This window comes from Trichoplusia ni, chromosome 21 (genome assembly GCF_003590095.1).
Source record: "Trichoplusia ni isolate ovarian cell line Hi5 chromosome 21, tn1, whole genome shotgun sequence".
In the NCBI taxonomy this organism is placed as follows: domain Eukaryota; kingdom Metazoa; phylum Arthropoda; class Insecta; order Lepidoptera; family Noctuidae; genus Trichoplusia; species Trichoplusia ni.
The window spans coordinates 2,515,403-2,532,250 of NC_039498.1; the positions used below are offsets into that span (position 1 = coordinate 2,515,403).

The 16,848-nt window shown below is 33.4% G+C and overlaps 1 protein-coding gene across 14 annotated transcripts in view; it reads right to left on the reverse strand.

The window, feature by feature from the left end:
• Positions 1-16,848, reverse strand: part of LOC113504335 (coiled-coil domain-containing protein AGAP005037) — a 269,885-nt gene that overhangs the window by 112,308 nt on the left and 140,729 nt on the right. For 12 of the 14 annotated variants that reach the window (XR_003401555.1, XR_003401554.1, XM_026886597.1 and 9 more), the window contains 2 exons: positions 12,180-12,284; positions 9,925-10,093 (listed from right to left, as the gene is read on the reverse strand). Coding sequence is in view for 12 of the 14 variants with exons in the window: in XM_026886597.1 (XP_026742398.1) it covers positions 9,925-10,093; positions 12,180-12,284 (274 nt within the window). In the remaining 2 variants the exon portion in view is untranslated. The remainder of the gene's footprint in view (positions 1-9,924; positions 10,094-12,179; positions 12,285-16,848) is intronic. The other 2 variants (XM_026886599.1, XM_026886598.1) reach the window with 1 other exon arrangement.

Below are 16,848 nucleotides of genomic sequence, written 5' to 3' on the forward strand. Positions count from 1 at the left end.
AAAAGACTCGTGGCAAAATCAAAAACCTAAAGTGAGACCAGACACGTGGATAAATAAATAAAGCCCGAAAAACAGACAATACACATGTTCTTCCAGCTTTGCCTTTTGACCTCTTCCTCATTTATATTTTAGAAAGGCAAGGGAAAAGTTATAACATTGGATATACAGCAATCTGGCACTGGGATCATTTATGAATATTTTAAATCCATTCAGCATTTCAACTTTCTCTAGGATCGAATAATAACAACGAATAAAACTCTGATTTCAGTTTAATTTCGGTATTTTCAGCAAGGTCATTTAATTGATTGTAAATTTGAAACCCACAGAGAATTAACTTTATAATTAGCAGGTATTTGGCGAGAATTTCTGATAAATGAGCGACTATACAAATAATTGAGAGCTTTATTACAAATTACTTTCTGAATATTGTGATGTGAAGATCGTGTTGCAAAATAAATTTCAAAAGTTAAATAGTGTTAATATTAATGTCTTTTTTTGTTCGTTCCTTTTCACAATTGGACTATGTCCGAGGTAAGTTTTTTACAGAGTTCGATGTAGAACCGTGAGTGTCGCCATGAGCAAACACTGGGTAAAGCGAGCCATGAGCTACCTTTTGAGGTTCCGGATATAAAGCAGCCTGTTTACCGATGTCACGTTTGGGTGGAATTGATTTAGACCCGTATCTCGTCAACCGTGCTCAGCATACATGCAAGTGCGCTCATATTCAATGGTTAATTACAGCAATTCCGTGTCTTGTGAACCAATTAGAACTACACTGATTTTTGTACCTCATTTCGGAGGTTCATTAAGCTTTTACGACGTTTAAATATCAATAGAACCTGCTCATCTAACGGATATTATAAAGCAATTTTTCTCATCGTTCTCAAACTGCTACTGAAATATATTTCATGGTCTATATTTTTCATGGTAACTTGAATACCGAGTCTTGTTTTTCTCATAAATTGCAACGACGTTCTATGCAGGTTTAAAATGTTAAGTTATTACGTCCTGATATAAAAATCCTCATAATTAGCACAGCAGAATGTTTCAATATTACAAAGATTTTCTGGATACTTGTTTTATATTTTATTTTTAAACAAAAATTGTGCTTTTACTGTTGTTGATACGTGGACTGTTTTAATAATAAATTATGTTTGTAGTTTGTATATATGTGTTTTTGTGCATGCGTGAACGCTCGTGTGAGTGTTTGTGTGTGCGAGTGTGTGTGTTTATTACCTTTTCAAGTCCAAATGGCTTTGGCCCAATATGGTATGCAAGTACCTGACAGCCGCTAGCATTGCCTACTTTTATCTAAGCATATCAAGCCTTTACATGGTCATTTAGCTGTAAGATTTTCACATCAAATTATCCATAAGGACAAAACGCATACGGCTTCTGTGTCAAGGAAGAAAGAAATCCCAACTAATATTATAAATGCGAAAGTAACTCTGTCTGTCTGTCTGTCTGTCTGTCTGTTACGCTTTCACATCTAAACCACTGAACTGATTTTAATGAAATTTGGTACAGAGATAGAGTTGCCCTTGAGAAAGAACATAGGATAGTTTTTATTGCGTTTTTTTTAAGAGTTCTCTTCGAAACGCGATATAACCGACCTGGACGCGGGCGAAGCCGAGGGCGAAAAGCTAGTGTATAATAAAATTAACAATTAATCTCTGTCGTTGTTCATACAATACTGGTAGGAAAAAAGGCAAATACAGGAATATGTGTATTCTAAATACTGACCAGTAATAAATACGGCTCAAAAGAAGCCTTAAAACTACGTTACACCTACGCTTATTAATATTAAGCAACTGCGTTCCTGACAATTTTCAGAAAACGGCTCATTAATTTATTATTAAATAGACTGGAGAATTTCCTAAATAATATATGGTTTCAATAAACGAAAAAGTATTTAATGTAGTATTCTGTATGTACAACATATAATGTTTGATGATAAGCTATATGAATGATAGCATGTCAAAACGGTAGACTCTACAATGAATCTCAATGTGATTGCGTATATACCTAGAAAATAAATATATTCTATTCTGACCAGTAAGCAATTTATGCGTTCGAGATACAGAGATGTCTATTGCATTCAACTCAATCGGGGTATTACCTTGCCTAGCGTAATTAACAGTAAGAGAGCCGTGTTCCATACCGGCACTGCGCCGTATTTCACAGAGTTAGCAAACAATATAACTATGAAAGTGACGGTTTTGTAAGATTTTTATAATTAAACACAACATTAATAAATAAACTAGTGGAAATAGTTTTTGCGTAAGACGCTCGACTAGATTGAAAATACATTTCAATATTTTTGTAATTTATAAAGTATCTAGTATTTCCGAGCTGATTGATATATTTTGCTTATTTAATGAGAAAATTAATCAACAACATTTCCATTCAAACTATCTACTAATAACGTCAAAGTTTAATTTAATGAAAATCTTGTTTTGACACTATTGATTGAAGTGCTATTTTTAAAATACTTTTTTTTTATTATTTGTCTATTGTGTTTAAACAAAAGCGAAATGCTGAGCTGAAACTAAAATCTCGCTAAAACTCGAGTGCGTTGGAAGGAAAAAGGTTTTAGTTCATTTGAATGAGGTGGCAGGACAGCATTCGGACAAAATATGGCGTTACAGGCATTAGTAGACACGATTGCGGTACCAAAGAGAGCATTTATCACATACATGATGGTGGTACAGCGATATCGATCTTGCAGATACACAACTACCTAATTTTTGGAACATCACCTGTATTGATATCATCGACTATTTCACGGTAGAAAGTTCCAAGGGTCAGCTAGTTTCTTCATAACATGGAATTAGCAACCGGCCAGCAATACCAAGAAAAGCAAGATTTTAATCTAATATGAAAGTTTCGAAGTTAGCTTCTTATACAAAACTTAGGTGAGTCTATCTTGTACACCTAAGAACAGATAAATGAAAGGAAGCGGCACTCTCATCCAAAAAAGATGCTCAAACGTGACGCTAAAATCTAGCATAAATTTTGATAGTTTTTTTTATGAAATCTTGAAATAAGTTTTCTGCACTCAACGCGACTATTCGTCAGTCATTAAGAACGTATGTCTATACTCGATCCTGTACCGGTATTGTTGGGCACTTCCCTCTACTTGACAACTTTGCATGCACATCAGACTCCTTACTGAATACACCTGACATCATAATATTTCTTACACGCGACGAGGCCTTCCTAGAAAACCTATTTTGAGGTAGGTTCCTTTTAATATCTGTCTCAAAGGAGTGCATTTAATTAGTTTGCTTTAAAATAAATAAAAAATTATTAAAAACATAGTTTACATTACTTAGTACATGTAGGAATACAAATGACTCTGATGTAAAACCAGTAAAAATATCTTAATAGTTATAATCATAGGAGTCGAGATAATCTACACCAAAACATAATAATATACGAGAAGGATGGTCTAAAGATAATATAGGGACCGGACATTGAAATTTAATTCATTATAATGCTTGCTTTTATAATGTAAACTAATTCTAGAATTTATTTGCAAAACAATGAAACTAATAATTCATCAAGGTAACACATGTAACTAAATAAATATTGCTCTAATTCACTTTGATTACAATGCGACACGGCGTTTCCGCGAACGTCAAAACTATATTTTATGCATGAATTAAACTTAAATAAATTAACATGAAATTCAATATCCATCTGATTGCACTGTTTGTGGACTGTATGGATTAGGTACTATAGTGTCTGAAATTAATTTTGGGCTGAACAATATAGTTGATACATTTTGGTAAGCTTCGTTCGCTGGTTCAGAGGCATAGAATGAGAGTTGCTTTGTCGAACCTTGGGGAAATTGTGTCACGTTTACAACACGCCAACAGCCCTGCTTTAAACAATATGCATCCTGTCTATTGATGCTGTTTACTGAACTTTAGTTAAGTTCTCTTTTTAAATACTTGACAATACTCCCCATTGTGTATTGGCATTATTATTTTCTTTTGTCAGGTAAGATTCGAATCAATGTAGCGGTAATATTCAACAGCACTATTTTATCAAGTTTCTTCTATTTGTACATAGGTATCAGTGCCAAGAGTTTATTATTTGAAATGTATGAATGTCGGTGTCGAGATCTTCTGAGAAATACTTTCTTCGGAACATAAAGAGGTCTGTGGGTTCTTTTACGATGGTGTTGAAGGCAACATGGTTGCTTCTTATTATCTCAGATTATTTAGGTACAAGGAGTTGACATGCACAATTATCAGTTTCTATGAAATGTGTTGTGGTTACTTGTAATGATTTCAGGGCCAGTAGGTGGCGTTCCAAGTACCTGTGAAACACGAGATCATTGTTTCATACAGCGGTTCCTTTTGGTTTTGATTTCATTGCTATTGTTCATCTTTCAGCTGTCTTCTCTTTTGAAATGATTATGCTCATCAGGGTTATCGTTTTCGTTAATTCTCAGAACATATCTCACGTCTAAAATTGTATCATACGCTAATTCAGTCTTTAATTTTATTTTTCGTCCTAAAAACGTCTGTAATATTGTCACTTAAACTTAGTGCTTGTTTAAATTAATAAAGCAATACCATTAGTTGACCTATATTTATTCTAGCTATAGGTATATGAAAAATGTAGAAAGTAGTACATTGTGTTTATTAAAACAGAGTGTCAGTCGTAATAAAAAGCGCTGTATAACCCTGGATCCGTACGTCGTGTATGTGTTGGATTCTAATTCTATTATCTGGTGCAAATATTTAATTCCAAAACTCTATTCCACGTAACGTTGCATAACAACGTTTTTTAAAACACAAACTAATGTTTTTTACTTAAAATGTAGGTACTCCTTTATTCACATACGTTTTTCATGGCATAATGTAATAATTCCGAACAAAAGCTATTTACGAGGAAATTGTTTTCGACAGTCTCCTATTCGCATATAGCGGCATTTCCGGTTTCCGCTCGTTAGTAGTCGTAGTTCGTTTTTCAAAGAATTTTGTATTCATGCGATATTACTTTGAAATGGCTTCCTAGAATTTTGGTACAGGGGAAGAGTAGAAATCACCCACATTCTAACAATATTTTCAACTAATTAATTGTTTTTTTTTGTTATAAGAAAACTTGTACAGTGTATATACACTTTCAAGGAGCCGCTCTGACGTCTTGAAGGTCCTCAAACGTATACAATGTCCAGTTTATTATTATAGAAAGTACCTACGTACATCAGAGCCTTGCTACATTGCGCAGAATCTATAAATATAAAAAGTTCATATTTATTTATAATTGCGCTTTATCACAGTATCATCACACCAATACATAAATGTTAAGTTACTAAATGTACCTATAATTTCATTATTGTGTTGCCGTTCGTCTACATATAGGTGACTTATATTTTGGCAGTAAATTTCTCTACGTGCCTACATGTGAACCTGAACTTGAATATTGTGCGCGATCGATGCGGCGGAGTAAACTACTCGTGCCGCCGTTCCATAGAATTTAACAGCGCTGAACGGCCCAGGTGTTTAGTAAATAATCAAAATATAGGTATAAGGAAAAAGCATCATAATAAATCTTTGATTTTCACGAAATATTCAAATCCTATAAATTTTTAATCTGATAAAATTAATATAGTATATATAATTCAGCTTTTTCTAGGAGTACTACCATATCTCGAAATTTTGGCTGCCGTAGTAAAACCTTCATAGATCCTAAATTATTTTTTTATAAGACTTTATCCTTATTTTGTTTTGTTAACATTCAATACAACATAACTTATTGATAAAATGATAAATTTGTAATTAATAGTTCTATAACATTGTTAATTTACGAAAGCAGTTACTCATAACAACGCCAATCCGAACGTAGAAGTCTAGTGAGATGTGATGACATACGTTATTGGTTTTAAATCAGTTTCCATCACTCCAAGTTTTAATTAAAATATACCTTCCGACTTGTTTTAGACAGTTCCAAAAACGCGATTACCATAATATTTTTGTGATCCGCCAAAAAAATATATTGATATAATAATTATACCAGACCCAAATCACACAGGATGAAAATCCGAATTTGTAGCCATTATTTTTTGTCCATTGAAAAGGCTTATTATTATTATCAAAATCATCAACATTTTTGGATAGATGCGTATATACAGGTACATTATATGTAGCGGTATTGTCCAAAAGGGTTATTGTGGCCATGTATACGAAGGGCAAAGGAAAGAACATGCGTGGGTTTTAGTCAGTAGAAGTCTGACACCCCTTCCGCTTAACCCAAAGCGTAAGGAGTCATTTGATGCTTTCCCATCCGAAAAAAGAGACAAATTTCTGAATACCGAGCTTTTGGGATTTATTTTGCCGTCTTACATCATGCGGACTTGGGGAGCGTGTGAATCTGTGTTAATTGATCTAAATCTTTGTCCTTTCCCGCTACTAGATGGCCGAAGAACATGTGGGGTATCGTTCAATTTTCCAGGATTGTGCAGGCTCATTATAATATATCAAATAGCACCTATAAAGAACGAAAAGTGGCGTTATCATCTGGATATCAAATAAAATTGAAATTGACATACGTTTGTAGTCTTTTTAATAGAAAAAGTTTACACGCTTCATAAATACAATTGCTGCCTGGTAAATAATTCGTTAACAACTTCCTTATTTCTTATTGCACGACAATATTTCTAACCACCATACCGTGCGTTGGATAAAGTATTAAAATGTATCTTATCGTTAACCCTTGATCAAGATGGTGAATTTTACCTAATAGTGTTAATACCAAAAACTCGATTTAATTATCTTTACCCGACGCATCTATAAAAGACTTATAAATGCAAAGTCAATGTAACCTTTCAATGGAGTCCTTCCCACATGCTCTTTTCATTACGTTCAACCTTGAAAATATTTACTTGGGATATTATTAAGGTACAGGTACAAGAATCATATTAAAATATTCAATAAATTCTATTTTCTACAAACCTGTACGCCTACAGGAGAGCGAAGAGCAATGGCGGCCGTTCGTGTTTTATATCGGTTTTCATCACATGAGTGTGCGAATTTTTTGATAAAATATTCATCTAGACCATTATATTAGACTTCCAAAAAACTGTTTAACACAGTATTTTTAAGAAATATAACTTAGGGTATCGACTTATCTAAGGACCAAAGAAGCCTTCCTATTATATGTTACATTGAAACTGTACTAACGTCTTAGTTAAAATTTAATTCATTTGTTAATTTACATATTTAAAATAAGTGGGTCAACAAAAAAATACCATTGATTGGACATTTTATTTATTGAATTGAAACTGTATAGTTACATCACATTTAATATAATTGATACTCGATGTACATTGATTTGTATTACAATGCATAATACAGTATGTTATAAATACTGACTAAGAAAAAGTATTACAATCAAGCAAACAGAAATTAGCTTATTAGTAGTATGCAAATATATATAAATTTTTACTTTTGACTATCTCGTTACTAATACACTAATACTATTTTTCGCATCCAAATATAATAACATATATTTTAATTAAGATTATTAGGATTAAAAAGCATCACAGTTAATGACTGCCAGAGGAGATTAACAATTTTAAGCAACAAAATCGTAATAACAGCAGAGCATACTTTGGGAGTAAATACATACAAAATAAGTTGTACAAAATGTTACATTCCCTTACTAACTACATTACGTTAATAATATTTAGTAATTATCAAAATTGTATAACTGTAAATTTCAAAAAGGTTTCATACATTTCAATAGAAGGTACATAGTTATTAAATTCTGTTTCCATAATAACGTACGTTACCTATAACCTATCTGTGTATTGGTTATGTAATTCATACCTATAAAACACATTAATATTCCTCTAATAATACTGTTACAAAAAGTCTTACTGTCTTGACTGACATAATTCCTTCACATGAAGACTAGTATGAAGATGACTACAACACACCATTATAAGACGTTAACACGTCATAAATCCTACCAAAAAGCTTCTCTAAAATGTCAACTACTTCTACGTTAATACCAGTACAAATTTCGATATAGTTTATTTACTAAATTCTCAAAATTGATATTTGAATATGAATAAAACATTGAATGAATACACATGTATAAGACATTTTGCCGAATAGACAAACGCATCTCAGTCTTAAGACGCTGGTAAAAGCTATCTTCATCACTCGAAAATTTAAAATAAAGGCCGTAATATAAAAACGTCTTAATTTTAAGTTGCGTTTATATTATTCGGCGATAAGATTATGGACGATACTGAATGGTACGGTTACACTGAGTTTGCATCAGCAATCTTTTGAGTTTAATCAAATCTAATGAACAGTCGCTTCCTGATTCCGAGGATGACTCACTGGTTACATCAGTTAAACTGTCCTCTTCCGTATCACTCACTGTATTTTCTATAAAAGAAAAACATTTACTGATATTTTTGAAAAGCGTATAAGATATCCTACCTACACGAATACTTTAAGCTACGAATGTTTGTGTCTAATGAATTATATTTTGGATAGTATTTGCTACAAAAGTAGGTAACAAATTATTCCTATAGTATATTGTTTTCTTACTAAACATCTAGTAGATTATAATAAACGATGAATTCAACCAGTTTAGGGACTTATTAGGGAATGTCACTTTTAAAGTTCTCTCGATATTTTCTGATCCTTGAAATCTGAGCAATTTCGAACATTTTATCAATTTAGTATCCTAAATTTGTCACCTTCTAATTTACAGAGCAAACGAAAATTGTCAAAATAGTCTTCGGGGAAGCAATTTAACAATGATTTGTAATTGAAATTATTATGAAAATAGCTGACAATCGTCGATCACCAAACATGGACTCCGCGTAACTAAATCGTTCTCTAAGGTACCTAGCTGCAGTTATAGATACCTACATGTAATAGAAATGCTTGCATCCAGCTCATTCAGTCGACATTGTAGTATATTCCTTTAACGTATGGACTTCCTATATAATAGTAATGAAAATGTGAATTGATACAGGGAGAATATATTTCTATAGCAGAAATCAGTTAAATTCCAAGCGAATGCCTTAATTTGGATCTATATGCAGAAATATTGAACCTAAATTGTAGATAGTGAACATATTCTGTCTCCTTGCACACAGTCCAGATGGAATTTCGACAAATATCCAAGAGCATCAATCTGAGGTCGTTTGTTCAATATTCCAGGTATCCTTTAGTATAGCTCGGAACGTGCATAGTTTGAGACAAACGGTTTGAAATCCTTCGAAGCAAAAAGCCCTCACTTTCGTAGAATCAAGATAGCAAAATTAAGGAGCTTTAAGTTATTAACATTGCATCAGCTTTGATCTGATAAGCCCCGATGTTTCCACGAATGTTGGAATAGTATTGAATGATAAAGCTTTGCAAATTTCTAAAACCTAGAGCTGGAACATAACCTAAGTATTTAAGCTCACATACTCAGTAATTTTGAATCAGACAACTTTCATCATATTCTTAGATAGTGTCGAATCCGAGCTTACAACTAACGCGGTTTCAAAACAAGGTGAATGGTATTAAAGACTTAATCCTTACATAAATATTTATGTAAAGAGTGATGGTAAAGATAATAGTGATCGTGCTTGTCTCGTGGTATCGGCGATCCACGACCGACCAATATCAGTAGGTATGGGATATTTATTTATCATCGGGAAAATGTAACGCAATCTGTTAAACTCTAACATTATTGAACGTGCTTTGAAGTATAGCAGTTATTAAATAAACCGGGATTCGATTTGTTCGATCTCAATTTTAGGTAATATTGATCCTTTACGTTCGAGCACTTTCAATCCGATAGAACAAACTTTACCTTCGGTAGCTGCAAACTTTGCTTGTAAATACTGTAAAATTTCCTGTCGAAGTTTAATGTATAAAAATAAGATTGTATACATACCCAGCGGCCTCTCCAAGGTCTTGCTAGGCGTGCGCACCACTGGCAGCGAAGAGCGCTGCTTGCCGCCTCGCCTGAAGCCAGTCGAGGCGGTCTCGACCTCGGACATGATGCCCGGGTCATCGTCGAACAGCAAGTTGTTTGAGGGCGGCGGGTAGCGGGGCAAGGGAGGCTGTAACAAAGAGACAATTTGAAGACGTTGCTTCGAAGAGGGAAGATTTATTTGCGCAGTGTGTTTTTAAAGATAATTAATACCATAAAATATTTATAACAAATCCTGAGATAGACACAGAAACAGAAATAAAATAATCAATTCATTAATGCTAACAGTCACATTTAAGATTTCGAGAAAAACAAATCCCGCATGAATCTCTTTGTTATCTGTCTGACCGTCTGTTTGTCGATAGCAAACACACATTAGCACATGTAAATCTCCTTAATAAAGGTAGCTCCAGGAATTTTGCACCAATAACGTTTAAGGCTCAAGGGCGACGGGTGGGGAGGTAGGGTGGTGTTGGTAGGCCAAGCGTTTAGTTGCTTTGGAACACCGCAATGCAAAATACATCGAAATATTTATACAATTATTTAACCTGGCACGTGTCCAAAATTATAACCCTATTAACAGACAAAAGACTCCTACAATAATGGAGGACATAAATTGTAATTATTTAGTAAATTTAATACGATTTAACGTACATCATTTTGCACCAAAAGTACTTCGTAATTAAAACATTGTGTTTAGTAAAATAATTTCGTGTAAAATTATTTAATAATTTTGGGATTATCCATTATTAATTAACAATAGAGAAAATTCAGTTGTAAATAAATTTTAAACTACCAACCAACCATTGCATGGCTATAAAAATGTATGACGCCGTGTACAAACTCAATCGACACGGGCTACTTTTTCCATTTTCTTTATATCAGTGAAAATCAATTTTTGCTGCACATATCGAGTAAAAAAACTGAATTTGTTTGAAAGGCTAAGTAATTGACCTGACTTTTATAGAAGTCTACTTTATTAATTGACATTTCAGGTTCAACTTCAAAATCGTTTATATTTCATATTTCACGTCTCAAAGCAAGAAAAATATAGACAGACCTTATACAGCACTTCCCTAATTGAATCGCAGTCGACTTGCCTTTCTAAAATACGAGAGATCTTTTAAAAGATTGAAGTATAAATTTATTGTTACACGAATTAAATAGAAGTACACCTTTTAGGTAAGTTTAAATCACACAAAAGCAGAAATATTTTCAGGTGATATAAAATTTATTTTTTATTTGACTTTTATCTTGCATTGGGGGTAGTGAGGTCGTGTTTAAACTAAATGCACCAACAGAAGCTGACCATGGGTAACCGATACGCAGTTAATTGTATTTCCATACACATTTAGCCAGCCTGCTCACGTTCGCTGTCACACTGTAAATTGGGTCGATCTTGGTATTAGTGTAAAAATAATAACGGTATGCTATGAAAAAATAATAATGCTTTACTATTGGATAAGACTTTTTTAGGCATTTGTACTGAGCCAAATGACCTAGAAAAATACATTGTTACTGACGTTTTTATCATAACTAATCGTAACGTTGAAACATAATTATAATATCCAACACATTTTAATTAGCTATCCGTTTCTTCGTCCACGTTTCTTAAGTATTTTAAGGATGGAGTGAAGGCAGTCTTGTGTTGACTGCACTTGCCTTGTAACAGCAAGCAAACTTTAATTCACTTAATTATCTTAGAAATTTCCTTTGATTCCGTTTATTTTTTAGCTCAAACTTCAAGAATAGAATGTTTAATAATGTTACAAGAGTTTAAGAAAAACTGTTTAAAGAAATATATTAGCTTTTAGGTCAGGTATACTATGTTAATACTTTCAAGTGTACACTAGAGTTTCATTAATAATGCAAGCCATGTAACATTCGAGCTAACCATATGACGCAGTCCGTCTCTATTGGTTTATAACTTTGCTTGGACTTTGGTTTTGTCAATACGTCCAGCATGTTATTACTTTCATTAGACTACATATCTTTCGCATACAATTTTTCATGTCTTTTGAACTGAAGCTTATGAGGTTAGTACAAATATTAAATTATATTAAAATAAGCAATAGAATGAAGCGTTAAGCAAAAGCAGTTAGTGAAAAATATTCCTTTTCCACTATTTGTCTCTCAGTAGAGCCCATCTTTTGAATATTAGGTTAAGTTATTGCGTTAGTAACACCCATAATAGTGATTCCATTGTCAAACAATACCTTCTTCATTCTCGGATCAAGGATTCTGGTGGGTTTCTGATCGCGAGCCTTGTTGATGGTGGCATACTCGGGAGTATTCATAGGCACGCGCGCTGGACCGTATGGCTAGTAAAAAAAGTTCAAATGAAAATAATAAGAACTTAAACAAAGGCGTAACTAAGTGAGATCAGAAGTGAAATTATATTAAAAATGTAGAACAACATCTTAACTCGCAGCTTATGTGCTGCTTCATACCAGCTGTCTCCAGCACAGAGGGCGCGGACGCTGCAACAACGCGACGAGTGCGTTGCGTTGTCGCTCGTTTTCTCTGAACTCAACTCTCGAGACAGCGCGAAGCGACGAGAATCGCTAGTATGCAGAAGCACTAAAGGCCATGCCTAAATTGAATTTGTAGCAATATAAAACTGTAAGTGAATTTTCTTTTATGCCATTTCAGCTTCGGTAAACAAATTACATCTCCAACACTATTCCATTTCACTACTGTGCTAAGGTAGCCATGAGGTATATTGGATATAATTTTGCGCGCACTCAACCGAAATCTCTAACGGTCTTAGATAATTTACTAACGATTAGCTTTGCTTCAAAATATTTCGCTAAAAGAATCTTTGTTGTATGCAATAAAGTTTCGTAATACATGTCGCCGTGTTGTCAAGCATCCTCGGCTGAAATAGCTTGCATACTCGTAAATACCTAAGACGTTATTAACTCACGAAGCTTTATGACGTGGGCAATATTTTTGGACTTAAATTTCTTTTTAGTGTAGCAAAATGTACTAAATACGTTAATAATCCACCGTATTTCGATTCTGACATATTAGTTCTATCAGTAGGTAATTAAATTTATTTTACTGGCTTTTCCCGGTTTGTTTGAATATTACTAATTAGCAGAGAGAGCTGATACGGCGTGTAAGTTTAATTTAGATATTCATACTCCGCTATTTAAAGCCAGATCCGCTATCCATCGCTGAGTAGGCGAATATATAATTTTGCTCGATCACTTACGACTAGAGAGGATTTATTCATGTGAAAAGGTATGGAATAAAAAATCTTATAATGGATTGTATTCGAAAATGGATTGGCCGAATCGGTTGCACGTGGCAACTCCGCGTGGTGCATAAAATGTAGTTTAAATAGATATTAGAAGCCTTGTTTATGGCAAGAGTATTATATTTCATGAATGTCATGACGATTTTAAATAATGCGTTTACGACAAGGTATGTTATTATAGAGAGGGCCGATATGCAATAGTAAAAGAGTTGAAAAAAAATTGGAGGCATGTAGCGACTCATGACATTGCACTGAAACTTCTATCCAATGTTTACGAACGTTCGCAACTCCGTGTATACGGCAAAAAAAATATAACGTAACAGAGATATACCGAGATGTTTTTGGATTTTCTGTATTGGCTTTCGACAGTTACTGGCTGATGACAAAACCTAGACGAATTTACGAAAAACTAGAAACACTACGATCTTAGCATAGTTGGCAATTGTTTATTATTTATTTGAAGACATGCGATAGACAAAGAAGGCATTTCTGCCGCTATGGATAACGGCTGAATTGCCCTTAAATTAAACGATAACTCAACACTCACTCGTTTAACTACACTTATGTTGACGGATTATGTATTTCGCTGTAAGCTAGGTAGCTAGGTAGGTATAAGTTAGGTTAGGTTAGATTAGAAAAAAACTGTTAACAATATAAATACTGAATCCTAATAACGCATGAGTAAAACGAGAATGAAATCAATAACTATTACGTATATAAACTCAGAGGCGAATATCCTAATTCTGATGCTTCGGAGTTTTTTTCAACATCACTGGCATTTAAAATACAAAAATGCTTAATTAAATTCAGTTTGAATCTTCTGTGAAATGGAAGACCGTAAGTTGTGTTTTAGAACCAACTTGGATGATAAAGGGACATAATAATTTGAGGCGAACTGACATCGTACTGAGATAATATACCCACATTATAGTGAATCCTTGAACAGGAATATTACTCGCAATGATATTGCTTGTCAGTATATTATACAAAATGGACTTGGCATTGAGGAAACAGCGGGGAAATCAATAAGCCTGACTTGTTCCATACTTGAATTAACTTGTATCAATTTTACAAGAGCAATAAGAACGTAATGCATCCGTTTATTTGCTCAATATTGTTTCTGTTTCGGTATGAAAATGTTGAAGTCATTAATATGATCAAAGTAAATAAACTCGCAACATGTAACTGATAGCACTTAGTTTTAATATATACGTATTATGCACAGTTTGAATCTTAATATGAAGTCAAATACCAAGATTGTGTTTCTAATAAATATAACCCTAATAGTCGAGCGCTTATTTTAAGTACCACTTAGGAGAGCCGCGCTTAGGGTCGGATGAAATAAGTGTGAACGAGTATAGAAAATCCAGCAAATATCAGCGAACTATTCTTGACATAAGACTAATTAACTACTACTTTAATTCAGTAAAATTAAATAATTATTAGAAAATACATTACCCATTCATATTTTATTTCTGTATGAAGAAGAGAACGGAATGTTCTTGTAGCTTTTGTTTCCACTTTTACTTTGGGAAGTGCGTCCTGTAATTTCCATCTAGCCAACTGAATGTTGGCCATTCTAGATTTTATCGTTGGTTCGTTACTTAAATATTCTATTATGAAGGATGCCGCCAAATTGCTTAAAATCTATTTATGGTACACGACGGAGACATAGAACAAAATTTTAGCATGCACTTATACGTATGTTAGTAGTATTATTATTTCTCATTGACGAAAACACAAAGAGCATACGAAATGCGACGTCGTCACAACATTTTTCATCGATAAAAGGCGCTGGTGCTTTTACTTCTCGGATTGTAAAATCAAATATTAAAGGAGGAAAATCATGACGTATAGAGGTTACATTTTTTTTTAAGTATATACGAAATAAATAAGTATAATAGAAATCCTGAAAACAAATGAGGCTTGTAGGAATTTTGACGTCTAGAAATAAACAAATGCGAAGCTCTACACAATTAAAGCACTAGCCTTCCGAGAAACCGGAGATTTAGGATAAATTAGTGCATTACGTGGCTAGTGTATAGTCAAGTAAACATCAACTCTGTGATGTTTATTCATTAAAATTCGTTTAATGAGTTTTTTCACATTTATTTAGGCTATATTTCGGTACCATGTTTGAATGGTCTCCAATCTTGCAGATATTGGAGATAGAATGCGTAATTTGAAAAAAAAATTGGTTCTGGTGTAAGATCCGAAATTCTTCATGTAGTTTCGATTATCGCTCTCTTTAACTTAATTCGAAGTTCCTTCATCATTTGTTCGTTTACAAATATCTTTTTCTTCACCCATGACTTTGTTTGAAGTTGTAAAAAGCCTCCACGTAAAATAAGTCAGAAAAACATTGTTTATTTTAAATACTCACTTCTATTTTGTTTTTTGCGTAGCTTAGAGACTTGGGCTTTGGTTTTCTTTCAGATTTTTGACTGACGACTTTTTTGTTTTGTATTTTTGTAATAATTAATATGCTGCGTTCTACGTTACGTTGGCAGGTATGATTTTGTTTTTGGATGTACTTATACTTAAAAATGTGTCATGTTCATGACTTCATAACTTTTGTTTTGATGTTTATTGGCATGATGTTTATAAATATCTCGCTAAGGACCGATAAGCTCCGGGCTTGTTCCACTTATTTTATGCTGCTTTGTTCCACTTCTAGCTCATTCTGTTTTCTGTTGAAACCTTTTTTTTTCAAGGTATTTGTATTTTCTGTATAAATATAATCAATAACCATTGTCTATCAATATTCTTTTATAAATGCCAATTTTGTTTCTTGCCCGCGTTTAGTGTAACAAGCATGGCTTGTAGTTGTATGCAAGACTGATGAGGTCGTGTGCGAATCGGAGGTGCCTAAAATATGAGCGTAAATGCTGAGTCTTGTTTTTTCGAAATTTTATCCTTTATCATTGACTAAAGAATAGATGTGAATAATTTCGGACATACCCTTGTCTCCTTGTTTTAGTCCTCTTTCGTATAGTATATTTTAGTTTAGTAGATTTTAGTTTTATTATAGCTTTGATACTTTTGTAAATATTTCGATACACTGGAATGCAATTTGACTTCTAATAGTCATATTGATTGCTTTCAAAACATCTACAGAAATTTACAACGCTATTTCGTGAAGAGAGCGATACCTCTTAATAATCTATTAACATTTGTTTTACTTTTAAATATCTACCCTACCATTGAAGTTAAATCAACAATGAAACAACCAATACCACAGCTAAAAAAAGATCTCTTATATTTACAGAAGCAATCAATATTACTCTTTTTTCTAAAGTTTTAATTCTGAATAGTAAAAAGAAAAATCACGATAATGAACATTATCGACAGTGACTTAATTAATGAATGTTTGTCCAGGTATGATGTAAAGCGTTAATTTATTACTGAGTTTCCACGAAATTCATGTTCAAATAAGTATTCAGTGTTTGTGAAACATGTGGGTATGACGGAGCGACGTGTAGGCAACACACACGCAGATCAAAACTTCGCGAACAAACAGATTTTACTGTACTATCTGTTAAGAGTCAAAGTTCTGGCAGGATAAATTAAAGTGTACTATTACGTCGAGATGTCTGATCTCATTAATGTGATTCTTTTTATGC